General features: G+C 43.5%; 2 protein-coding genes across 7 annotated transcripts in view; both read left to right on the forward strand.

The window, feature by feature from the left end:
* LOC126568426 (potassium voltage-gated channel protein Shaker) overlaps positions 1–27299 on the forward strand; it is a 416918-nt gene that overhangs the window by 346116 nt on the left and 43503 nt on the right. Inside the window, exon 1 of one of the 6 annotated variants that reach the window (XM_050224934.1) lies at positions 11041–11172. The exons of the other annotated variants lie outside the window; for them this stretch is intronic. Within the exon in view, the coding sequence (XP_050080891.1) occupies positions 11048–11172 (125 nt within the window). The 5' untranslated portion in view covers positions 11041–11047. Of the gene's footprint in view, positions 1–11040; positions 11173–27299 lie in introns of those variants that run through there. 6 annotated transcript variants of the gene reach the window in all.
* LOC126563177 (synaptic vesicle glycoprotein 2B) overlaps positions 1–27299 on the forward strand; it is a 383950-nt gene that overhangs the window by 119276 nt on the left and 237375 nt on the right. The window lies entirely within an intron of this gene.

The following is a 27299-nucleotide window of genomic DNA, read 5'->3' on the forward strand; positions in this document are numbered from 1 at the left end:
TTTGGTATGATTATATTTAAATGACCAGCGAATGAAAGTTTGTAGTCCAACCAGACACCCAGATCCTTTACAAATTGGACGCGGCTCAATGCCAAATCGGCTACTTTGTAATTGTGTAAAATGGGATCGCGGGATCTTCTGAAGCTAATCACTGCGCATTTAGGGACAGATAGCATCAAGGCATCCATATTTCCTCCATGTAGCATAACGATAAGAACACCAACGGAAAATATTCTTCTGGGCAATATAACAACACGACAAATCGTTCAAATGAACAGCCTCTCTTTGTTGAAGTGAACATATTTTTGAATCTTTTAATTTTCACATCTTTGGCTCTTCACCATGCAGTTTTTACAGTCAAGATACGATTTTAACTGATCTGGATCAGTAATAAACGATCACTTAGAACTTATAAAAACTAAGATTCAACGTGATAAAGGATGCCCAAATTTCCATTCCGCTTAAGACCTCCGAACGGTCAAATCCGCCACTGATAATTATGGCATAAATATTTCAAGGTCTCTTTTTTCCAGTTTTAGCTTGGGACAGAAAGGAATTATCTATCTAGCTTCGAGTTGGTGCTATCAAGTGAAGAATTTCGAAAATTTTAAGGAAAATTAACTATTGTGGTTGAAGAGCCAGACAAAAAGGAAAATAAAGAAATTAAACTAAATGTATTTTTCATGTTTTACAGAGCGAGATTAAGCGGATAAAAGTCTCGAGTCTTACCTAGTTTTAGTGAGTGGAATGTATCTCAAGAAAGCCATATAATGTAAAGCTCGTTTTGGTATCGTAATTGAGGAAAGGTTGTGAAAAAACTTGAAGAGAAGGAAAGTGTGGTTGTCCAAAAAGGCCAGAGAGCTTTGTACAGCAATGGTCCAATTGTTCATTTTATGCGACGTTATGTTCCCCAATACATCGGAACATAGCTAACTCTCTCAGTCAGCAGACCGTTGTTGGTAAACCCCATGGTCTAAGACAAGGGAGAATAATATTTTGAACATTTAATCCCGTGTTGTGTGCATTAGAGGATATTAACTACATTTTTAATGCTTCGTAAAATGTATACAGAAATCTGATAAATTTAGCATGCTGTATGATGCATAAAGAAATTAAAGTAGCTTTGCGGGATAAATTTTGCTTTGACAGAATAAATTTTTCTTTCTGCATAGAGCCATGTCTGCAAACGTTCAACATATTTTCAAAAGCTTTGGCCAAATGGATCGCAAACGTAAAGCGCAAACCCAAAACGCTGTGTCAAAATGTCAAAATGTCAAAAACCTTCAGCGCAAACATTTGTAGATAAATCGTTCCTGCAACTACTGACTGATGATTGAATATAGCTATGGATTTTCGAATGTTTTAAGATTTTTTAGTGAATAATCACATTTTATTGTAATTTGAAATCAATTTTATCCGAATTTTTCCTGCTTTCATCCACCGTAAGCGCAAAGCCGGGCGCAAATATATTGTGGCTATACGAAACGCTTAAAACCACAGTACATTTTGACACAACGCTAGGGTTTGCGGTTCACGTTTGCACTTCATGTACTTCGACTTAAATATCGTAGGCCCCGTGAGAAAAAAAATCTCTTTTTTTGACAAGCTTCTTATGGAGCAGACTGCTGGTAATAAAATTAAGCCTTCTTGGGGTGTACCTTGCACCGTACTTGTTATCAAATCTCAACCATTCGAAAAGCAAAACATTTTCCCTTGTGGATGCTTGTGTGCTTGCGCCACAAATTTCCCTCCAGTGTACTTCAACAATTAAATCTTACCACAGTTGATGTTGTGTGAAAAACTTGCAAAAACAAACACATAAATACAACCTATAAACCCCCCCCCCCCCCCCCCCCCCGCCTGGCTGCTTCTTACGCGATTGTTTACCATTCCTTCTTCTTCCGCCTTGGCCTTTTCCCACCACACCGGAAGGCCATCAAAAACCATGAATGGAATGACACCCAGCAAAAATCGTAGCCGAAAGCAAAAACATTTGTTGCTTGTACCGTGTAACCACACACACACAAACGCGCGCGCACGCTTGTGTCTGTGTGTATGTGTGTAAGCTACTGATGAGCTTCTCAAAATGAGCTTATTTTGCTTTCCCATGCTCCTGCATCCATGCCAAAAACCGCTTTACAGCTGCCAGCTATGATGGCAATCTTTGCTGGTTCGCCGTATATGTGTGTGTGTGTGTGCACACGCTATGGCCCGGTGTGCTAATGGGCGGTGAAGCGAACGAGTTGAAAATAATAAACTTTGCAAATAAATTGCCACTCATCTCTGCCATCCACGCACGGGTTGAATCAGACAGGGTGTGTGTGTGTGAGGAAACGAGAGAGAACGGGCAAGGGAGGAGGATTATTTGCACTCGAGGGACTATTTATCCATGCTACTACAACCGTGTTCATTCAACTGGGGCGATGAAACAAAAGCCCTTCCAATTCCACACACACACCCATGGAGAACCGCGTCCCAACCTCGTTGAGGGCCATGCTTGGTTTTTCAAGAGGCTGGCAGATAGATAGGGGAGAGGGGTGAGGATAGGGGGTAGTGGAGAGGACATCTTCTAGCTGGCAGACCACCGAGCAACCAACCGGCTGGCTGTCAATCACCGATAAGGCTTGGAAAATCCTTTTGCTTACACTGTCCGCTTTGTCGGTGCGCCGCTGGCCCGAGATGCATGTGTGAAAGCGACGCTCCCGGGCGGAACGGATTTTGAATGACAGCTTCAGCACGCCGGGTTTGCTTACGAGCAATTTTCTCTCCGGTGTTTTCTTTTCCCTTTGCTCGCATGCTTGCAAATCTCCTTTTTACAGCGACCGACCGATAACTACTCGCGCACGGAGATGTTGGGCCAAGCAAAAAGCATACTTTGCAAATAAAACATAAGAAAGCAAAAGGGGATCGTAGGAGAGTCTGTGCATAGTGCGGGGAGAAGCATTTAAAGCGAAAGCAAAAGTATCTTTTCGGGAGGTAATGCCTGCTGGCCAAGCGTGCTGCGAAAGTGGATATGCAAATTGTAAAACATTTCTCACACAAACATTTCACTGTGTGTGTGTGGGTGCGTTTCTTTGGGATGTGGATGATAAGGAGCAACGAGAGGAATGTTTGCACGTGCTGCTTGGAATACATGTGTGTGTGTGTGTGTGTGTGTGTGTGTGTGTGTTAAAATGGAGTAGGTGAGCCCGGCAAGAAGGTATCAATTATAAAGTAACGTTGTAAAATATTTACCCATACGCGAGAATCGATGCGGGAGGAAAAACTATTCAACCCCATCCCTCCTAACCTCCCCCCCCCCCCCCCCCAGGGAGTTGGGCGGGTTCATTTTCCGTCTGATTAAGGGTCCCTTTGAGTGTTCTTTGAGTGTGGATGTTTAACCGCAATCCGGCGCTCGAACGCGAAGGAGAAATTTTTTCTTTGTTCTTTGAAACCATTTACGTCCTTGAACGACGCTGTCGCCGGGGTTGGAAACTTTTCTTCCCTTTTGCTTGGTTGCTGTTTTGTTGTTTGTTTGAAATATTTTTTTCTGAAGTGTTTTAATTAGTGTGTTTTGGGTTATATTTAGAGTATTTATTTTTTTTTAAATGATAACGTATTTCACTAGTCCTTCGTTCAAACGACGGTTCTACTCTTACTCACGACCATAAAATCGAACATGTTTAAGTGCTCGATAAAAGCATATTTTGCTGCAGGATTTTAGAAAACGATGGGTGGTTTTGTAACGCTGGTACAAAATTCATAAACCATAAACACGCCTTCGATTGCCGTCCGATTTTGCTTCCGTCGAGATAAGAAAAGCGACGAGGAAAAAAAGAAACATAGACACTGGCATAATAAAATCATGAAACAGCAACGGATTCACCGGGCACCAACCATTTTACTGGTGCGAAAAATAAAACCCAAGGAAAAAAAAAGGCGATCAAAATTGAAAACGGCTTCTGTGCGAAGGTGGTTGAGGTAAATAAAAAATCACCAACCAAAGTCCGGATCGAATCCACAGCGACATTTAAGTTTTTTTCTTTTTTTTGAAAAAATGATAAGTAAACCAAGAACTGGAAGAGAGGAAAAAACAAAAAGGCTATGAGAGTGCCGAGTGCGAAGGATACGCTCCGTGCAGTGTTATTAACACGTGCGCCAAGAGATGACATAATTATTTATACATTCGGGTTGAAATATTCAGCAATGCCTGACAAACTGAAAAAAAAAACCCCAGGATAAAGGATGCTACCCGGCACCGGAGTGAACGATACCGTTTTACGCAACGATTTCGACAGCTCTCAAGGGTTTCCCATTTTGTAATCGTGTTGATATTGTTTAGTGCGGGTTGTTCTCTTGTCCCTTTCACTTTTCCGATGTATTTTTGACCTCCCCGGCGAAAGTGGCAGTGAAGGCTATTTTTGTGCCTTAAATCGTTTGCCACTGATGGCACGTGTTCGTTCCCTTTTGTTGTGTATGTGGCTCCATCGGGTGACAAAAATAGTCAACCTATCACCTGCCGTATCTCTCACAGATGCTACAGCATGTACAGGCTGTTAAAAGCCAGTCGGAATAAGACCTAAGGAAAAATTGGAACACAAGCAAACTGGAGCATAATATTTCGTGTTTTTGTTGTGATCGAACACATGCTCGATTTCAAATCGAACGATTTAAAGGCTAGCGGTGAAGAAAGTGTAAAAAATGGGGCGGCCCGGGTTCAAATCCCAACCAGGTCGCCAATCAGTTTCCGGCAAACTCGGTGCAGGGCTTCAATCCTCAAGGTTAGACTCCACTTAATCCAACCAACAAGCTTGGTGTGCTCCTCTACACTTCGTGTTTTTGGTGGGGCATCCGGTATCCTCATCACGTCCACCGTCAGGATATAAGAACTGACAAACAGCCCAGCTAGCTCGTGGTTCATTCACCGCTTGCACGCAGCGTAGTCCAGGATTCGTACCCGTAGAGGACTACCGGACGTATCAAGGTGCGGTAAATCGTGCATTTCGTGTGTTGTTGGAGTCTTCTGGATCGCAGGAATTTTTGGAGTCCGTAGTAGGCACGATTCCCCTGAACAATGCGCCTTCGGATTTCGCTGATTAAATTTTTTGTCCGAAGTTACGATCATACCAAGGTAGCAGAACTCCTCTACCACCTTGAGATCGTCATCGTCAACTGATACTTTGCTTCCGAGTCGGGCTCTATCATGGTCAGAGTTTCCGCCAAGCAGGTATTTCGCGTTCGTCGCATTGATCCTCAACATCCTCACCCCGTCCATACTGCCCAGGGAAATCGTACTTCTCCATGGTGTTCCATAGTTTGGTCCGATCGTATCGGTATCGTAGGCCGCCATTGAAGTCAATGAACAGGTGGTGCGTAGGGATCTGGTTCTTCCCTGGCATTTTTGGACAATCTGCCGTAGAGTAAAGATTTGGTGGGTTGTCTGTGAATCTATAGCGAGGGGCCTCAAGTCTACAGAAGAGTATTCGGGACAGGATCTTGAAGGCAGCAGTCAGGACTTTGAGGGCCCGGATGTTAGCACAGTCCATCCTGTTGCCCTTTTTGTACACCGGGTGTATGGCACCCAGATTCATATTGTCCGGTAATGGCATAATGGCGGTAAGCCTCTCCGGACCCATCTTGAATCATCAGTTCTGCCACCGACGGCGCGTCTTAGTAGGTTGATAACCAGTTTGAAACCAAAGAGAAAAAATACTGTGCAATTTGTTTCTGATGAAAAGATTGGTCGATGAAAAGGGATTAAATTCAGCAACAGAACATATATTTGAGCGTATCAAATAGCTCGATGAAATAGAAGAATGGTAGTTTAAAACGTCTAAAATTATGCGAAATTCCGAATTTTTGTAGAAAATAACAGAAATAGCAACAGGAAATACGTATTGAAGGCTCACAAAAAGCGTAACCTTGCTCCTTAAAAACAACCTAGATCAATTTTTCCATTTTCCCTCTTTAAAGCATAACACACAAGGTTCATAATTGAATTGTACCATTTTGTTGCCACCAGCTGCTGACGACGGCTGTGCTCGAGAAGGTTGAAAAAAGTGCCGGAGATGGGTATAGGAAAATTTATGGTTCCTCGTCTTATTGGTGAAGCTATTAGGTTTGTAAGTGAGGGGAGCCCACTGTATATTGACACCTGACACACAAACACACACACACACACACACACACACACAGAGCCATCCTTGAGTTGAACATCGTCCGCGTTATCGCTGACATCCGGCATTTGCTGTCCTTTCGTCGATTATGTTTTATGCAACTCTCTAATTACCTTTTCCCATTCCCTGTGTACCCCTTTCTTTCTGGCTGGCAGCGAAGCACGTGTAAATGCCAGACCGAGCAACGTGTTTACCGCCATGTTACCGTCGGCTTGAGCTTCTTCGTACCGGTTTTCTTTTTCTTTCAGCTATGTTTTCTCTCTCTCTCCTCGTGCGTTTGCTTCATTGTTGCGGGCTCGATTGAGTTCAATGAAGCACGGGGTAGCAGGGATAAGGGGATATGGGTGCGAATCAATTTTTGTCAACCCTGGTTGCCATGATCCCCGGTCGATGACAACCGCACAGTGAGCACACTTTTGTCGGTATAAATCAGAATAATGTTTTGCACAACTCATGGCGAAGCTTTCATCGGTTGGGCCATAATTAAATCACAAAAAAGAGTGATTTTTGCTCCCTCCCCCCCTACTTTTATTTTTGAGGCTGAAGTTTTATTCGCATTTGCGGGTGCAGTGATGTCGCCAGCCTGAAATGCTCCATTCTTACGCAACTTCCGGCCGGTCGGACACGCACGCAGCCTCAATACCGGGAAGCGAAAAAATAAAATAAAACCTCGATGAAGCATTAATAACATAAATCAACACAGGCTCAGCTACAGACACAGAGACACGCAACGCAGGACCGCACCAAACTGACCTATTTCTTCCCTCTCGCCACAAACTCCGGGACTGCAACGCAAAATGCGTTGGAATGTTGGATTTTGGCCGATTCCCAGTTACAGTCCCGCTGGTGGCAAAAGTTTGCCGCAATAATTGCAACGCGCGCGCCGGCAAAGAAGGCATTAATTTTACCGACTGTGAATGCAGGCAAATCTGGCGATTGCGTTTGGAATTAAAAAAGAGGAAGCAAAGCAAGAGCTCGGCTCAAAGCAGACACCATCTTTAGCATTCGTTGGCAGTCGTGCTCTCGCTGCTAGCGCAGCAGAAGAATCTGTCTGGTGGATTATTTAACTCTGGTGACATTTTGCCTGCGGACCGAGAAGCGTCCGCATTTCAGGAGTCCGAAACCTTTTCTTTTGGGGTCAGGCTGGTTTGGCTACTACCAACTATCGAGAGGGCCAGAATGAGATTTAAAAAAAAAGCGGACAGCACAGACAGTAGAGGGTTTTTTGGGCGGGATCGTCCATAAGCGACGAAGTCGTTGGACTAGAATTTACGAGATTTTAACGCCTAAGCAACAAGGCATTGTAAAATCTTGCATAGGGCCAATTAGCTGGGGCAAAATAAGTTTTGTTTTTACAAAACTCCTCAGACCTCAGCAGTGACTAGTATTTTGTTTTTTTGTTTAGGAAGCCTAGAATTTATGAATTTATTCTAATCTTTAAAAAATATAAAGAGTTAAGGCAAACAAACATTTTCGTAAGTCACTTCGCAGCTTCTAGCTTTTTTGGCGAACTGAAATTCGCTTTGCACACCTTTAGGCTTTTTTCCCCCAAACTGACGTACAGTATTTCGCCACGGAGGCATCTCGAGTCTTTTACCCATAGGAGTAAGGCCTTGATCCATAAAAGATAGAGTCCGGTAGCAGCAAAAGTTGCTATCCAGCTATGGATGGATTAAGTCTGGAAGGCCAGAAATGGCAAGCCAAAAGCGGAGGTTGTAGAACCGAAATAGAAGTGGATCCTTACAAAAGCGTCCCAAGACTCACTACTATTACTGTCCACGGAAGTTATCTTTACAAAATTCAACCACTTTTAGTGCTACGTAATTTCTGGACAACCCCTCCAATTTTTCCACTGTCTTTATTGTGCCATCCTCTCTCTCTTTTTTCTCTTCTTGCCTCCCGGGAGGTGTTTTTGTGCTGTTTTCATTTTACATCAGCTGGTTCATGTATCTGTGTGTGTGTTTGTGCACGTGTATCGTGCGGTATTTTTATTTTTCATCCATATTCTACTTCATGTCCTCGTGGACTGTCGCTTTTGCTCCTCGTTCTCGCGCGCTCTCTCTCTTTCTCTCCCTCTCTCTTTCTCTCCCTCTCTCTTTCGCTCACGCATTCGTTCTCGTGTCTCGCTCCGATCGGTTTTCGGTGGGGTTCGATCGGGGTTTTGAATCCGATGCTGGCATTACTACTCCGCGCCACACGTTCAGCCAGTCGGGACGCATCACAACATTTGCCTGCTGCCGTTGTGGGGGAATCCTGGAATAGTAGTACTTTTTTGTTTTGTTTTGTTTTTCGTATATCAACGCGTATGAAGTGTTTGCGTGCGGTTAGAATTGAAACAAAATGTGTTCGTAGATGCGTGCGAGGAAGTGCGATAGCAGAGGTAGCAGGCAGTAGTAGCAGCCACCCAGCAAACAACAATCACAACTGCTCCCAACCCCATTCAACCAGGAAATTTCTATTTGCTTTCAACCATCAACAGTGTGTGCCATATCTGTACAGCGTCCAGTCCGGTATGGAACAGCCACAGCAGGAAGGTCGAAAACAAAAACCGGAGCAAATCCTAGCGATCTGTGATAACACTTACGCGTAGTGATCGGACGCCCGGTGTGGTTTAGGGTGCATCCTATCAATACTGTAGAATGGTTAATTAGAGAAAAACGAAACGGAAAAGCTTGAAAAGCAATCGGATAAGATAAGCATTTGCGTCCAAAGAAAAAGAGCAAAAAAAAAAAGGGGGAAAACCGTGCTTGGTGCCTTGTGCTCGTGTTCAATTCCCTTTCTTGCTTTGTCGTGTCGGTGCAAGTGTGCGTTTATGTGCGTGTGCGTATGTTAAAAAAAAGGTGTTGTATTGTTGTCGGCAAACCACGGCAAAAAATTGAGGTTAAACCACCCACAACCATTTTTGTGTAGGTGTATGTGTGTTGTACGTGTGTGGCACATGCTAAGGGCACAGTGTTTGAGTGTATTAACGTGTACGACTGCGAAGCATCCATCCACATCTCAACCGTAGTTGAGCGTCGTGCTGCACTGCGTGCGTGTGGGCGCGTTTCGGACGAGTCATCAGGAAACTTCCCGAAACTAAGAATTTTACCAGCGTGCCAGCAATGGAATCGCCCCGTCAATCGAACACAATCTTTCAACCAAAGCTGCAAACGCCACCACACTGTGCCCGCTCGTGCTGCTATGCCACCGGCACGCTGATGCTCCGTACCGAGCCCGCATTGTGATGTGATCGTCACGCGACGCTCACATTTTCCTTACGCCGGCAACCCATTTCTCATCCTCCCGCAGGTATTCTGCCCTCCGTACCTCTACCGTCAATACCTATCTACGGCCATCCAGCGGAAAGAACAAGCACCCAAAGTTCCAAGCCAACTTCTAGCGCGTGGAGCAACCTGCTCCGGGAAGCCTGACACGGGTCGAGCTTTTAAGCGTTCCGGTACATTACAACGCAAACGAATATGGGATCCGACAAACGGTAACGGACACCTGGCGCTCGGTTTTTTGTTCGGAGCCATCAGCATACCGGAGAGAGCGATAGAGAGAGAGAGAGAGAGAGAGAGAGAGAGAGAAACTCCTGGTTCATCCTTCATCGACACCATCGACACCGTCCACCATACGCGAACGCAATAGTTCGCAAACAATAAGCAACACACCGAGACATACAAACGCGAAAGCACGCAACCAAAGTCAGCAGATGTAGGCCGAACATCTTGTAGTTTATTTTTTAATTTGCGTAAGAAGCTGGACCATGCAACCGATTTGTGATCACTGCGCTGTTTACAACAACTAGAAAAGAGAAGGAAGAGAGAAAGAGGGAACCAGATAAATAATACGTCAAAGCGAATAAGAAAGAGAGGGAGAGAGAGAGAGCTGTAGTAGATAAGTGTCTACTACGTCAAACTACTACTTGTTTGCTACAGTTACTAACTAATGCTACTACTTTACTGATAAGCATCACCCTCTCGAAGGAAACAAAACAAATACAAAAACCCAAACCAAAAAAAAAAAAAACCGAACGGAACAATACGGAAAATCCAAAGATTAGTAATTACTAGCAGGTAAGGCTTACTTATCGCATATACGAGACTAGCTTGTGCGTGACTACCGCTACAACAGCAACTACTACTACTACTACCTTTTACAACCGGCTGCCCGGGCACACGCGCAAACTGCGGGATAGTGGAGGCTCAGATACAGGCTGCTGTTGGGCTGCTAACGCTACTAGCCGATACTGCGAGCGTTTGCGAGGAGCGCAGAGCTCACAGAGCCCCGGCAACAAAGAGAATAATAATTGCAACTACAAAGCTTTAACGTACCGATACACTATTAATGCTAGTATGTAAGGCTACCAAGCAACAAAGCTACTAAGAATTACTGCGTGTTTTTTTGCTACCCCGGGAGAGAATACGTGACACTGTCCAACAGAACCGTTATCATAGCAGGAGAGAGGACTGTCGTCGGCAGAAGGCGTCCATTTTTCGAGATACGACCGCAGACACGTGCAGGCGCACAATCGCCGTGCAGCTTTGCAGATCTGCGACCGCGTGTCTTCAGTGTTTTCTTGACCTGTGAACACGACGAGGGAAGGAACACACCAAGCTCCCGAGGAAACCAAAAATAAACGGCAACGCCAGCACCCCCGGTGGGCGCAAGTCCGGCGAGTTTTTAAGTTATTAAGCGTGGGCCAAGTAACGACAAGTGCCTCCCAGTAGAGAGTAGCGTTCCCTGCGAACAGGAGACCCTAGCGTGTGTGTGTTTTTGTTGGCGTGCAGTGAATGTGCGTGATTGTATAGTGCGTGTACCACGGAAGGACACGGTGCCCCCGGTGCCCAAAACATCACCCGGCACGTGCGGCGTGCAGTTGCGGTTCGGAGTAGAGCGATGAAATAATGGCTGCCGTCGCTGGCCTGTACGGACTGGGCGATGATTCGCGCCACCAGCGCCAACGGAGACAGCAGGCGCAACAGGCCAACCAGGACAAGACGGACAAAACACCGGACGGACTCAGCGAACCGTAAGCGATACATGTTTTTTTTTCTTCACTCTGTTTTTTTCCTCTAAAGTGGAGTAGTTGGGGTCGGTTTTCGTAGCAGGCGGGAAGCAATGGCTATTTTCTTATTTTATTTCGGTAGTTAAAGGAATATTTTATATTTTTTGATAAATTGTGAATCTTTAAATTTTCTTTTTCAATCTATTCTTTACATAAAATCTTCCACTTCTAAAAGCATTTATAAATGAATTTCTAATTCAGTCAAATTACATCAAACTAGCGGGAAAAACGTCTCCAAGAAAAGTGCTCGTATAGTTGTGCTCAAAGCAAGTTTTAATTACTTTCTGATTTTCTGTCAAACGAAAGGTCTTCGAAGGTATCTCACTCCCGGTACAAATCATTCCAAACGTGAGTGATGACAGTTTTATGTGTTTACAGCAATGTTACGCTGCTTTCAAAACTGCGAATTGCCTACTGTTAGGCGTTTTGATGTACTATCAGCCCGCGCAGCAAGCATCGTAAAACAAGCGAAACAGTATGCTTTACGCTTGCCAAACTGAACCTTTATTAAGTTTATCCGGATGAGAAAGAGAGCGAAAAGAGTCCTTGGTAATCATATTAGGAAGAATTTTACTGTTCCGACCCCAAAACTATCTTCAATTCTATCACCGCAAGGGACTCTATCGTCATTTATTACCATGATATTACCGCCACATACTTTTCGCTATCTGTTGAACAACTTTCCAGCATTTCCAGAGATCCAGTATGAGATTCGCATTGAGGAGGAGGAGGAGGAGGAGGAGGAGGGGGAGAGGGGGAGAACCCTTGAATATGCTACCATTTTTGTTTTCTTCCCTTCAACACGCACTAAAAACTGTTGAAGCAGAAAGACACACTCTTCCAAACTTGCCACCCCGAAATGCGCGGTTTTATGAGTCGGATAAAGTTTTACAAACACATACATACTTTCCAACAAAACCCTCTCTCACTCGATCTCTCTCACACACACAACTCCTGCTTTCCACCCGCTCTTTTCCCAAACAAAGCGCATAAAAGCGTTTTCGGAACGCTTATGTGGATCCGTCATCAGCTTTGTCATATAGAATTGATGGCCAGCGAATGTGCCTGGTCGGCTGGTGCAACTTTATCCCCCTTCTCGGAAGAGGAAGAGGGAGAGAGAGAGAAGAAAAAAAAACGAAAGAAAGATATCGTACAGTGGTTGGTGGTTTTTGAGGGTACGACATTCCAGGCGTTGCCCAGAAAAACTTTGCCAGCAACCAACAGCAAAAAAAAAAACTCTCCTCCCTCGGTGCGGAGGACGTACATCCGGTCTGTGAGCACTGTGCTTGCGATCCTTATTTTAAACTGCTTTGTGATTGAGACGAGAGAGAGAGAGAGAGAGTGAGATAAAGAGAAAGAGGGAAAGGGGCAGGAACCCGAAATCATGTGATGTTAAACCGAGCGTTTGCAATTGCAATATGAGGATATTCGTGCATGATGCACATGATTTTCTTCCCCCACATTGTAGATCCGATTTGTTACCCCGAGATTGAGCACGCTCACAGGTGATTCTTGTGTCTGTGTGTGTGTGTGTGTGTGTGTGTGTGTGTGTTTTTTCTTGCTAGATAAAACCTGATTATAAAGTCGTTTGGCGTTAGATGTTTTTTGAGTCTCTCCTTTTCTATAGCTATCGGTGAATTTTCTTGCTACGGAAAGTAGAACAGTGATAAGTTTTATGAGGGTCGTTTTATGAATTTTGACCCCAATGTAACAAAGCTGAGAAAGGGAGAGAAAGAAAGAAAGAGAGAAAACTAAATGTTCTGACGATCAGCAAACCATTCATCAGTAATCAACAGGATGCATTTTTGGGGTGGTATTTTTTTAGCATTGTTGTATCTAAATCGTTGACCCTTTCTTTTTTATTTGCTTCTTGTTTTGTAGAATGTTGAGCATTAAACTCTTATGGTTGTGTAATAATAATTCAAGAAGAATACTTGAAGCTATGGTGGAAAACTGGGGATGCGAAAATTGGAATAAGAATGCACCAAAACTCAAGGTAGCACCTTCTTTGAATCTGTTTGTAAACGTAAGGAAAACCAGTAATGAAAACACTTTCAACCCTTTTATCCAAGATCCTGCACAAAAAAAACAAAATTTCACCTTTATTTTTTTCCTCCCTCTGACTCTCTCGCCCGCTCTAAAACCAAATCTAATTTTATTCGTCTGCCTTCGGTACGGTCATGTTAAAACCATCCATCTCTGCTAACTTCCCCCCCGTTAAGCAGTGGCACAAGAAATCCTTCTTTGATTTGTAACCTTTTCCCGAGGCGGGGTAGCATTCCAGGGACACGAACCTTACACAGGAAGCCTGTTGCTTTCCAACCGATGCATATGCTCATTGGTCGTTACACATTTTCCACATTTTTATTGGACCGACAGGGGTGAGAGCAAAACAACTGCTTCCACCAGCGTATGCCAGACAGCAAACGAGCAGGATGAGCACCGTAAAGAGGGAGTGGGTGGGGGGGGGGGGGGGTGGAAGCCGTATAAGTGTGTGAAGCCTCTTGGATGGATAAATGTACATATTGACATACTTTCCCTCTTTGCTCTTTCTCCTCTTTTCCAACCCCCACTGAACATTTCTCGCCCCTCCTTTCCCCCTCGCACACTCACACGTGCAAACGATGAGGAAGCATAAACAACTGACAGCGTGGCAGCAAATAATAAGACTTTTTCGCTTCCCGCTGGTTGGCAAAAGAGCAGGGGCGTGTGAGAATGGGAGTGTATGGGTCTTCGAACATGATTTGCTTTAGTACGATTACACACGCTCTGAGCTTTGTAAATGGCTGTACAAGCGGGGGAAGGGAAGGACGCTGGTCATAATGGAATGTAGATAATCGAATTATAAAACGTAATGGAGGCGCATTATACTTTATGATTCATTGAGTGGAAAATCGATCGACCGTTGCGCCATTGTGTAAGAGAGAGGATGGTTGTGAAGGTGGAAGTGGGGTGGGATTTTGGTTGCTCTTCCTCCTCTTCCTTTTCCGTTTAATTGAAGCGTGACTGAGGCGCTGAAATTTAGATTTTCGTTGGCTCCATTAGAATAAATATCACTGCGCAAGTAAACTAGTAAAAACGGAAAATTGAAAAACAGAAAACTTTTTGAAAAGAATGCTAGCATTTATGAATGTTATATGTGAAATAAATCACATTGAGTTTGATATTAATTCCATCAAAATAATTCCTTGCCTCGGAAAGGGAAGATTCATTCGTACAACAATCATTTAGCGATCACAGCCAAACACACACATACACAAAAACGCTCTTTGTGCTGTAGTATCGAGAACAATCGAAAAACCATTTTCTACGGTATAGCAGAACATGTCAGAGGTGCTGCAGCTGACATCTGTCACTCTCATGTTTTGTGCTTGACAAAGCAGCCCTCCAACATTGTCATTGCAATCGGAAAGGATCGAAATTAGGAAGTGTGAAGCCAGATTTGATGATTGTGGGTAGGCGTTATTAATTTCAAATTAACTTCTGCAAAGCACCAATACTAATAAACCATTATCTGGGCTCATATTGATCCTCTTAATGGAGGATTCCACTTTTTATTTGTCGGATTTCTCTTTTGCTCCGCAGTTTTGCAGGATTTTCTCTTATTTTTGTGAATAATTCATACAGCAACCTTGAACAGGATAAATTACTTCCTCCGCGATCCGCGATGGAAGAAAAAAACTAAAATGCAGTACAAAAACTAAAAAAAAACTAAACGAAATTTAAATAAACCTCGTTCTGACCTCGCCTCGCTGGATAAGAGCTCGTTAAAATGTAAACTTCTCCAAGTGCGGCGTGGTCGAAATAAACTGCTTAATTGAAGCGTCTTCGCTTCACTGTCCCGTTCATGAGTCGGTTGCGGCATCCATTTGCAGGACATCACCCTCGTGCGCGAATGAATGTTTGACGCAACAGTGCACCGGACCATTGGTCCAAGAATTGGTTCGGTGGAAGGTGTCGCAGGACTTGTGCAATTGTGGGAAAAGAATGAGGATGGGAAGGAAGAAATATCATTCTGAATATCTTGCCTCCCCTTTCAATTGCTTGGCGCTCCCTTGAACCGTGTATGCGATTCAACGGGAACCTGTGGAGTGTGCAATTTGCATGACAATCAACCTCAACTTAATTAAAACCATCCAGTTGGCTTTGCTACAGCGTTGATTTCCGTCACACAGGTGGACCGTTCGTCCGGATTCCGCTAGCGTGTAGCGTGGAATCTCAATGACTGCCTCCCGTTTTCTGCACTTCCTTTCAACACACACACACACACTCACAAACCTGCCCACTTGTACTCGGAATGGATAAAGCTGATTTTCCTTTCTCGCTTTGATAGCGGTCACCGCGCGTTACACGTCTGTCGGTGTTTGGAAGGAAAAGAAGAGGGAGGAGAGAGAGAGAGAGAGAGGGTGCTCACGCGGGCACTACAGTAGCTCTAGTCAAACACACCTGGCGCCCGCAAGAAATCAATAGTTTGTCAGAAGTAAACTCCTCCATCTGCATGTCCTTTTCGCCCTCCTTCTACCCTCCCCTCCCAGGGGAGGTCAATAGCAGAGCGCCGGAAAGGAAGAGCTAAAGAGCATGGCTTTCTAAATAATGGTTTCACCTAATGTTCCACCCAATACCAGTGGCACGTTTTTCCTCTCCCTCTCTCTCTCTCTCTCATACCCCCGCATCCATGACTTCCACTACCCAAAACTCAATGTGCTCATCTCTCCGCCCTGTGTCTCATTCAATAAGTTTCATGTAGTTCGTGTTTATTTGTGCGGCACCAGGCGCCTCCATTCCGGTACCAGCTACCAGGCGCCTCCACGGAATTATGAAACTGTAGCATATTCACAAACTACAAACTCACCCTTGGTTTGTAGCGACCCTGATACTCTAGCCCCCATCCCCTTCCCGCTTTTCCTCTTCGAACCTGTTTGTATGAGGGAATAAAGCACGTAGCAAGCATTATTAACGCCCGGTCTATCATTGCGGAACGAAACTGGACGAAATTGAAATGCACTCCAAAGCACACATAGTTAGCGTCGGCTTTTGTGTTGCGGCGAATGTATTTATGCATACAGCTGGTTTCCGATACGGATTAACTAGATACAAATGTTACTCTTCACGCAGTGGAAATAAAGTAATATTATTTTTATTTGTGGATTGGCAAATTTTTATGTTTTTGGGTAGAACATAAATGTGTGTCAAGAAGACTTGATTTAAAAATACAGTTTATTAATATTTTTTTTATTACAGTTTTATTTTGAGTCTTTTTTATGAACAGTTTTTATTCTAAATTCTTTTTCCTCTTAGCTTAACGATCTCTAAGGTCATGTCGGCCATCGAAATGGCTTACTAAACTGCCAAAACCACGTAGTTTGTTAGTCAGTCCTCACTACACCACCGGGTCACCCCTAATTCTAGATTATATTGCTTGAATGGATACTTTTAATTGATTTACTTATTCTTAAAACACAGCTATTTCAAAATGTTATTGCACTTGTTTTTACTGCAAAACACCCCCTACCATAAACTCAACCGTTTATCCCCTTTTTCCCCTTTTCTCCCTGTCTAAAGTGTGCCAGGGAAGGAATCGGGTGGCGGCACTGCAGTAGTTTCGCGTGTCCGTTCTTGCCAGCACGTTGCAGCAATGTACAAATAGATCTATCCGATTCTAGTGTGCCGTTTTTTTTTGGAATGTACTTGAGTATGCTCGTGTGTTTGTGTGCGCACGTGAATATGTGTAGCGAAACCTTATCTTCTCGTGACGCTTACTGCACGTACGGTACCAAGCAAAAGGGGGTTACGACTACGACAAACTGGAGAACGTCCTAGTTTTGCTTCTAATTTTTAAAGTTTCTTAAGACATCACGTGACTCGGGTATTTGGTAAAATGAATTTGTTTTTCTACCTCCGAACACGTGCGTAATGTAAGCTAGAACTTAATAAATAAAGACAAACTAGAACACGAAAACGAAGCATTAAATTACGCTCCGAACAATTGGGCGAAACGAAAAGGGTATTCTACTTGTTGATTGTAATCGATCAGAAGGAAATGGTTATGAGGAGCCCTTGCTTTTTTGTGTCTGTTTGTCAGGGTGTAACACGAGAAAGCAGCACGCGTGCGGAGATGAAGGTGAACGGTGAAATAACGGGCAAGTGTGTCTAATTTTGTGCTTGAGTACATCGCATCACACTTACCCCCCGGTATCACATGTACATGAATGCGTCTAGGTCAACGTGACCCTTTTGTAGACCTTTTCACATATTTGTGCAGCGTGGCGTTGGTGACGGTGGGCTGGGAAGAGTGTGAGCGTGTGGAAATGGTAAGCATGTACTTGGACGGCTACAATACAAACAAAGCTGTGCCGTCTGTTGTGAGGAAGAAAATCGCCAACGGTAAGGGAATCGGATGCTACCGATATGTGTTGCTTCGTTTGTTGCTTCGAATATGGCGACGATCTTTGCCACATTCATGCTCACCCTTAGCTTCCCGGTGAGAGATATAATGGAGTGGGAGGGAGGCAGGGAGGGAGCAAAAGCTACACACGAGGGCTTGCACCTTGACGCATTCGACTGCGGCATTTGATGACGTCCGTTGTTGGCCTCGTGGCTTACATTTTTGTTGATATTACCGCATATCCTGTGACCTAGTTGGGGGCCGCTGCAGTAACGATGCACAAATTTGAAGCAGCTGAAATTCGCATGTGGAACGAATTGAAAATTTACCTTCAAGAAGTAAGGCAATTTTTTAAGCTTTCAAAAGTTGGTGCTAATTATTCTTGTTTTTTTTTTGGATTCTGTGTTGCATTTTGATTTTGCTTAGTATTAAGAACAATATCGACTGCATCCTTTAGTCATGTCATGACCGACAAATAGCACTTAAATAGCTTCAATTTTATTTTTTTGATATCCTTTAAACAATCGATCTCTGTCTTTCTACTTCTCTCGCTGTAACTGCTCCTGTACTGGATGAATGAATGTACTTCATGTACCGGTCTCGGGTACTGGTGTTTTACCTTGCACCTGAACCGATGCCTGTAAATCACCTGCGCCACCGGGTAATGACAATATTCGTCTGCTGCAAAAATGGCGAACGTCGACAGTTCACTCGCTTACTTATGCATGAGCGTATGTAAAATTCAACAGCGCCGTCAAACTCTTCAAACAAACAAATTCAAACGAAATTATACTACCACCACACGGACACTCAGAAAAAAAACACAACGAACACACACAAACAAGCTGACACAATAATGCCTTGTTTAGGTGAAACGGGTTTTCCCACATAGTACCGCTTTTAATTGTCGGTCGGGACGACATGCTTTCTTTGTGTTGGATTAAGTGGACTGGTTTCCAATATTGATTTCGAATCGAACATGGCACATGATTTCTTTATTCTTCATTTATTTGTGTAGCAAATGAGTCTGAGAAAAAGGAAAAAAAATGCTTGGTAGACTTTTTTTGCGAGTATTTTAAGTTAACAGTACTGCAAAAAAACCATGACAGCAGTTTAGCAGAAAACGTCAACAAAAAAAAACGGATGTATTTAAAGTTTGCTGCGGGCATTACAAAACCAAACCGACATACGGTTCCGCCTTGTTCCCGGCAGAGTGAGCCACAAACGATGCGCAACTGGGCGCCCTCTGGTTGCAAACGCTTGTACCGTTTTTACGAGCAGTGCCGGATTCGAGTAGTTTTTGTCTTACACGCCAACTTTTGCCAAAACTAAACCCAAATCATGTCTGCTCACTATGGTACTTCTCGCGCGCTTTCTAGCAGCTTGAAAATTGGCGGAAGCTTTTCTGCGTACCGTGCCCGAACTCACCGAAGGTTACAGCCCCGAAGTGAAGGGCCGTAGTAGACTGGGCACTTCGGAGCTTTTCCTTTTGTCTTCTCCATCCGACAGAAGCTTTTACGCGGTCGGCAATGGTGCATTGCACCCATTTTTTGGTGCGTCTGTGCGTCTTTCCGCTCTCCGTGCTTTGTTCGCTCGCGGAAACCCGAGTCCCTTCTCTCTCTTCCTCGTACACGATTGCTGGTGTGAGTGTTTTCTCTTCCCAATAGCCCGTGCTGTTGCTTGGTTTGTAACATCGGTGGGGACAAATTTAATTTATTCGCATCATCCGTCTATTGGCATGTTATCATAAATGAGATGTAATGCAATCAATAGGAAGGTGGAGTTGAATTACATTGTCTTGATAGGTTTGCTGCCCTTCGAAGAATCGTGTAGTTGATCTCCTTACTTCTAACCCCTTTTTTGTGTTTTTTTTATTTCCTTTTTGTTTTAATTTCTCCATGATTTAGCGAAGACCGCTAAGACCTACTTTACCTTTGCTAGAAAAATAAACAACGAGGCTTGCAGTGTGCAAGTTCGACTCGATACTTGCTAGAAGGGCACAGTCGGATGGGGAGGGGGGGGGGGGGAGCAAGCATGGCAATCGGCCCAACACTCTGCTATAACACGATCGATGACCGAATCCCGTGGTGTGCGCTATTATTAGTGCACCATAACCGATACATAAATACATTGGCGAGTCTAAAAATAGATCTCATCAGCTCCTTACCCTCCTGTCGTCAATCCCTCTTCGGCTCATCCTGGTATAAAACAAATCACCCTTTCTATTCCCTTCCACCAACCTCCTCCCACACAACACGTTGAACTATTTCCTTCTCCATGTGTGCATCACCCTATCCCTTTTTATCAGCGTTGCCTGTCGTCGCTGTGTAACCTTCAGCTCGCTTCCTTTCTCTTTCTCTCGATCCCTTTCTTTCCCTCTCCCACTCGAACGGCTCTCTTTCTCTCTTCCGTTCTGTTGAACGTGGAAGTAGCATATTTGTTGTCATAACATAAACACACATATACATACAGAGAGAGCAGCTCGTCATGCCCTTTCCAGCTGATGCAGTGACGTGCGCCTGAATGGCGGTATGTGACACACATTATTTCGATTTAAAAATTTTCCTCCCTTCGAAAGTGCTCTTAAGTTACATGACGATCATACATTGCCTTCTTCGTAAACCCTTCCGTTTTTTTTAGCTCTGCCCGTCCTCTGTCGCCTCACCGTCCACCTTGTTTTTGGTGTCAGACGATCGTGCAAGACACGCAACGATCACAGCAACAACACTCACCTAACCAATTAGGGGAAACCTAGGCTACATCGTGCGTCATAAGCTAGCGAAGATGAGCCGCAGAAAGGGCGATCAAAGAGAGACGCGGCTTGCTGCGAGGAGCTTTAAAATGTCAAGGGGAAAAAAGGGTGGTGCTTGAGGGAGGGAAGGAGATGAGAGACGGACGTATACAGACCTTGAGTTTTCGGGTGTGCGGTTGTTGGGTCAGTTTTTTAGCAATCAAAACAGTGCTCTCGTTCGTCAATTTCTCTACCTCTAGCTCTTTGCTCTTGCAATGTTAATGAACGACTCTCTTGCACAACAACAACTACTACTACTGCTTCTACTACTAATATGAGAGAGAGAGAGAAAGAGAGAGTGAATGTTCTCTTCCTCTCTTCACACAGTTAATTTTGCTCACAGTCCTCGCAGTCTTTACGCTCTGCCGAGATCGGATAAGTATAGTTCGTCCGTTCGACTGCAGCATCCAAGTTTGTATGAATCGATTCGACAACACAAAAAAAAAACACCCGTATCGCTCTCGCACAAACCGGCTTATGCTCTCATTTCTCACTCACACACACACACACTTTGCCTGGGCAAATCGCTGAGGAGATGCTGCTGTGATGGGGTTTTTAGCCAACACGACCAGCTGGCAATGGTTGTTGGACTTTGCCGCATCGTACCACATCCTATTGCTACACACACAAACACACGCACATATACACAGACACACCTTTTCTACATTTTCTGTCTCGGTGCTGTGAATTGAAAACGATTGGAAGCAATTTTCCAAATGATTTTCAAATGCTGTGCTCGCACATAATCACACCTAATCAGGCGCCCGTTTGCGGTGCAAGAAGAAGATAAGGAAGAGGCGAGTGAGAAGAAGGGGTCATGGTGGGGAAACGATAGAGCCTTGATTGACTAGCAGGATAATCCTCCTCTTTCGTTCCTTATTTTGCTCTATCTTCTAGAGATATTATAACGCAGTCTACTATTATAAACAGAAATTTGCTTTCGCTTTTATTTTTCTATACATGCTGCCTCGTCATAGGAGTTAATTTTCTATTGATCTTTTTTTTTTGTTAATAATTATCTAAAAAACAGTGCTTATATTTTGTTATAGTTTTAGCTTACGTTTTCTGAAATTTTCAAGTTGTGTTTCATTTCTTGACCATAAAATAAATTGATTTTATTTCATCTTGGAAACACAAAACCTGTTTATAAAAAAAAATTGGGTCATGGAGGCGCCTGGTGTTTTACCCGTCGCACGCCAATTCGTTGCCATCTAGCCTACTTTAATTCCATCGAATGAAGCAAATCATTCTGCCAGGATTAAAACAATAGTTACTCACTCTGCTGAAGAAGGAAATACAAACACATAAACCAGTGAATGAAATCCGATCAACTAAACACATCAATAACATCAGTTAAAGTAGATACTATCAGTTTAAGCAATAAAACTGTATTATATTAATTGGTATAAAATGTTTTTCATCATTATCTTCGAGTCAATCAATCTCTGGCAGCCAATGATGATGGCAGTGGGTGCAATTCAATTATCTACGCTCATCTAATAAAGATGAATGAGAAAACAAAGAAGGGAAGAACAATCCATCGAAGTAGCTTACTTTAATTTAATTTTTCTACGATTTTTCCAATCCCTCTACCCACCGGGACTCCTCTTCACACACCACACTTTCGTGGTTGTGGATTTAAATACGCGCTTGGAATGCGTCCGTGCCGGAATAAGAAATGCTGCATTCCATTTCTTTACCGCTACAAAGCAATCTTTCGTATTTTTCTCTCCTTTGCACACACACGCACGCGTACACTGCCGGGTTTTGTTCACAGGGTTGATTTTTCTTTTGCTGTTTGGCTAACTTTTCTCCCCTCTCTTTCTATTACTGTCTGTTTAATTCGTATCACACTACGCACAATGACAGTCAGCCTGAGACAAGGGACAAGATGGCATGGGAGGAAGCGCACATAACACGTAACTCTTACTGAGAAGCGGTAAGGAAGAGGGTGACGTGGGGAAAGGGAAAAGAGGTTCAAATTAAAGGAAGGAAGAAATGGGAAGTGAATGTGTTAAAAATAATTTAACCCACGGAAAGCTGCCAAAACAGGCGACCTGGTTTACGCCTCAAAACCCCCAAAGCAACGAAAAACCAGAAACATTATCGCGTTCACCACTTTCTCCCTCTCCTTTCTTTGCCTGTTTCCCTGCTCGCTCATACACGAGTAAGCTGCAGCATCACGAGCATCTTGGTTCACGGCTGCAACGCACAGCATCGGCGACCTGTCTTCACGCGGATGGTGACCCTGATGAGCGGCCGCGCCGGGGCTATTTGCAATACGGTTGCTGTACGATGATGTTATGTTTGCTAGCGTTTCTTCTCCGCTCTTCTTCTTGTCGCATCTTAACGTGTCTAGCTCATGCCTAGGCGCCATTGTTGTCGGCAATGCCGTTTGAACGTTGCTGAATATGTCTGCATCCTTCAGAAACTGATTGAGCAGCATTATGCGTTCCGATACTCAACCAAAGATATTAAAAAACCGATGAACTCAATAAAAGAAATTATAAAAACTTTGGTACGAAAAGAATAATTTTACATAATTTAAACTATTTTTCACTTATCCTAATTTTATATATTGAAAAAAAAAATCTTCCGAACAAGGTAGTGCAAAAGAAAGAAAATTGTTAAATGCTAGTTGTTTAATTGTTTGTTTAACCAAACTCTGCTAGAAAACAAAACACATAAAAAACGGCTTTTCTTCGATCAAACCAATAAAATTCAGCAAATGGAGACGCCTGGCCTTTTTCGACCATTTTGAAAATGTCATCGCGTGACAGAGAAAAAATGAGAGAGTACACTGTCTGTGCACAGGAAAGGAACAACGAACAGGAACTGAGCTTATAATAAGCCACATAATGAGGTTCGAGCACGTTCCAAACATGATTCTGATTGATGTCGACACTCCCTCCCGAGTGCCTGGTGCCGGTGCGCCAGGATGCGTTAGTTTTGTCCGCATTGAGTAAGCTCACCGATGCTTTGCTTGAATTGTAAGGGTTGATTGAGTTCTCCAAATAGTTTGCTTCGGTTTCGAAGGTCTCTCTCAAATAAAAATAATCTTTAATCCCGATTAATTCTAGATATTGATAATCTATTCCAGGGGCGGTCCAGTGGTTTAGGCGTCAGCCTAATAGGTTGATAAGCCACAAAAAATTAGAAATTGAAGATAATATGCTCTTTTATTCTTTATTCCAATAAGAGAATAACATGATTTTAAACAAAATAAAGTCAACTTCTATGATTTTTTTTTATTTTCGAGTAGAGCTTCCCAAAAGATACGTTTAAGTGCGCTTGCATCAGTTTTTCCTCGTGATAAAAGGTAAATCTATGCCATGTGTGTGTGTGTGTTTGATGCTCCAGCAAAAGAAAAAATAAACCGCGGTCCATTCTGGATCCACTACACGTGCTCAAAACCATGCGTTGCTCCTGGCACTTAAGATACGCCTGCTCCCTGCCAGCTGCCTCGCACTTGCATACACAGCACATTGCGCCTCTGTGCCTCATTATGGGATCCTCTTGCGGACGCGTCGTCATCGTCAAAAAAAAAAAAGAAGAAAATAGTGCCGCTCTGCAAACCCCAAATGTGCACCCCCCCCCCTCCCCCCCCCCCCCTCCATCCAATGCGGGTTTTTCATGCTTAGATGAAAACGGAGAAAGGATGCGGCTTCCCCCAAGAGCTCATTATGTGATCCTAAACAACTTCTTATCCATCTGCTCGCGCACGCGTGTGTGTGCGTGAGTGAGATAGCATAAATTGGACAGCAGGTTTGGCAGTGGTAGTCGTTTTCAAGTGCGAAAACGACTTCCTTTTCTCCTTTGCAATTTGCTCTGACGTAAATCAGAAACGTGTCAGTGACTTGTCCTTCGAAGCTGCCGGGGCTGCTACTCTCCTTTGTATCTTTAATGCAGGCACACAAACACACACACACACAAAGCGACGGGCAGATTGTTGTTACAGGCACAAGCTTGAGCCGTGCTCTTGCTCACTGTTCATAGCAAAATCGAGCACACTGCACACAACAACGAGAAGAGCCTCTCAGAGACACCAAAAGTGAACGAAGGTCAACTCAAGGGACACCAAGGGGAGGCAGGGTGGAGGGTGGAGTTGTTCGCCAAATCGCTCAGACTGGGAGCACTAAACCTGAGCCTCAGTTTCACATCGAAATGGGGGTTTTGGATTCCAGGCATGAAGGAGAAAGAGAGAGAGAGAGAGAGAGAGAGAAAAACAGAGAATGGGAGATAAGTTGTTAAGGTTGTTAATGGGAATAGAAGAAGGGGAGGGGGAGGGGTAGGGTGATTGTACAAAAAAACATTCAGCAGAAATTTTCAGCCAAGCCAGCCTTACACAAAGCTGATGCAGCAATATTGAGTAGTGCGAGTATTGGTGGCTCAAGTTTTTCATAAAATATGTTGATTATTAATTATCGTTACAAATAAAATGATATATTTAATAAAATCAAATTAAGTTTAAATCAAAATAAAACAAGTTAAAATGAAATAGAAACAAAATAATAAACAACGATGGAGGCACAAATAACAATTATAACAACTGTAAAATGATTAAAACTTTCATTAAAAATCGTAAACGATGAAAATAGACCAAGAAGTAAATAAAACATTCAAGTAGAAGAAAATTTAAAAGTAAAACAAAACATAAAATGCAAGAGAGGGGGAAAAAGATGATTCACTATCGTAAAAGCACACTGATTCTTTACGATTGGCATACGTACTTCTTCTAATTCTACTTCTAACTTCTTATCGACGAATCGAACTAAAACCAGGTCTGCTTCTCACGTGGGCTACCAGAACAGAAGCATACAGACAGGCGGCAAACGAAGTGAAAAATCGCACAAAAGTTACATAAAAAAAACACACACACACAATTCACTTAACTCAAAAGCAGCAGCAGCAACATATTCTAAAGGGAAATCCTAAAACCCCTCTTTCTCTCTCTCTCTCTTTCTCTTTATGATTTGGCACGCAGCAGCATTACACTGTTACGTGCGGTGTGCGTGTCATGCGCATTTCGCCATGTTTATACAACTTGTCTTTCCTCTCCTCCTCTCTCTCTCTCTCTCTCTCTCTCTCTCTTATTCTCTCTCCTACGCACTCTTTCGTCGTGATCCTTCGAGCGTGTTCTAGCGTGTGAACCGTTTCGGTGGCGCGGTTCGGTAAAAGCGTGAATTGCGGGGGGGAAAGGCCACCAAACGCACCAACGCGCTTTACGCGTGGAACATTGTATCAGGGCCATGGTCACAGCAATGAACACACGCAGCCCAGAGAAAAAGAGAGAGAGACAGAGGGTCAGTGAGCGTGCTAGTTCGTTCGTGCGTGCAATGCGTACCGTGTCTTTGCGGGAACATCGTTTAATGCGCGAGAGAATTTCATTTCTGGTCGGGTTTTTTTTTATGTGTGTGTGTGTTTTTGTTGTTGTTTTTTTATTTGTATTGTTGCGGTTTGGTCAAAGTCAAACCTTTCGAGGTAAAACAAACTTGCAGGCGGAGGCTTTGCGTGAACCATACATACGAAGTAAAAGGGACGAGAGATTGAGCGAAAGAGAGAGAGAGAGAGAGAGAGAAAGAGTTTAAAATTACGAGCTGCATGCGTAAGACACAACATGGAAAAAGATGGTGGTTGGGAAATCAACAATTCGTTTGTGCATGCATTAAGCGGAATAATAAGCGGATGATAGCAAAAAAGGGAAATAATTCACAAACAACTGGCAAACGCATTTTGGGGTGCATCGATTAGTTCACTGATTTGTCTTCTTTCGATCCTTTTTTTTGTGCGCTCGTAACAATTCCTCGCGCTGATGGCAAGGTTATTCGTCGATTAAGAAAAGACCAAGGATATAAGGGAGACGGGTTTCCCCTTAGTTCATTTGGTGCAGTGTTTTAGAATTTAGACTGAGAAGGCAAAGGAGAATGCCAAAGTACACCATTCATTGTTTATATCCTTTCTTTGAAGAATATCGTTTAGGGGTCAATTTGCCCTATGGTGCATTTAAATCAAACAAAACAGTACTGACTGTGTAAAGGACATTATTTTCTTCTTGGTTTAGACTCGCAAATTGAGCACTAAATTGTAAACTCAAAAAAAGGATATTTTGTAGCTAGATAAATCCCATATCAAGCACAATTTTTCTATTTATTTATAAGATTTATAGCGTATTAAAAAGGCGATTGGGTTAGCATATCAAATTAAGGACAGTTATCAAATTTAAGGGTGGATTTTTTTGAAAAAAGACGTCGAAAAAATTCAAAGAAAAAAAAACAACGCAAAACAACATTCGCAAGCAGCAGCAGCACACTAAACAACGGCATCAATAACGATAAACAAAGTAACGCATGCGCGCTGCTGGCTCGGGGTTTTTCAATTTAGGGTTTTCCCAACCTCATCCCAAACCTTCATCATCATCATCTTTGCTGTGTACGCTTTTCCACGCCAACACCAACCACACCCGGCGCTGTCAGAAGACGGGTTTTACTCACTCACCACGTTGTCTCTCGGTTCATTCGGCCTCTCTCGGCGTGTGTGAGTGCGGCGCGTGTGTATGTGTGCACTCTCCGATGGATGCAGATGCTAGTGCCGATCGCTGATAATCGCTGCTGGGACTGAAGGGATGAGGAACAAATGAGGACAAGGAAGTTATTCTCAGGAGCTGTGTGGTGGGAAAAGTCACATCCCGAAATTTGAACAAGTTTTTTTTTTTTTTTTGGTTTTAGAAAACAATCGCAGCCAACGTGATCATGCCTGATAGTGGGGATTCATTGCGAGGATATTATCAAACCGAACATAAAACACGATCGTGATGCGATTTTTCTCGAGCTTTCTTCGCCCTTTTTTCCGCTTGCTCTCTCTCTCTCTCTCCTTCGACCCAACTTTTCGCTGAGTGAGTTTAATTTGTTGCACACG

This window comes from Anopheles maculipalpis, chromosome X (genome assembly GCF_943734695.1).
Source record: "Anopheles maculipalpis chromosome X, idAnoMacuDA_375_x, whole genome shotgun sequence".
Taxonomy (NCBI): domain Eukaryota; kingdom Metazoa; phylum Arthropoda; class Insecta; order Diptera; family Culicidae; genus Anopheles; species Anopheles maculipalpis.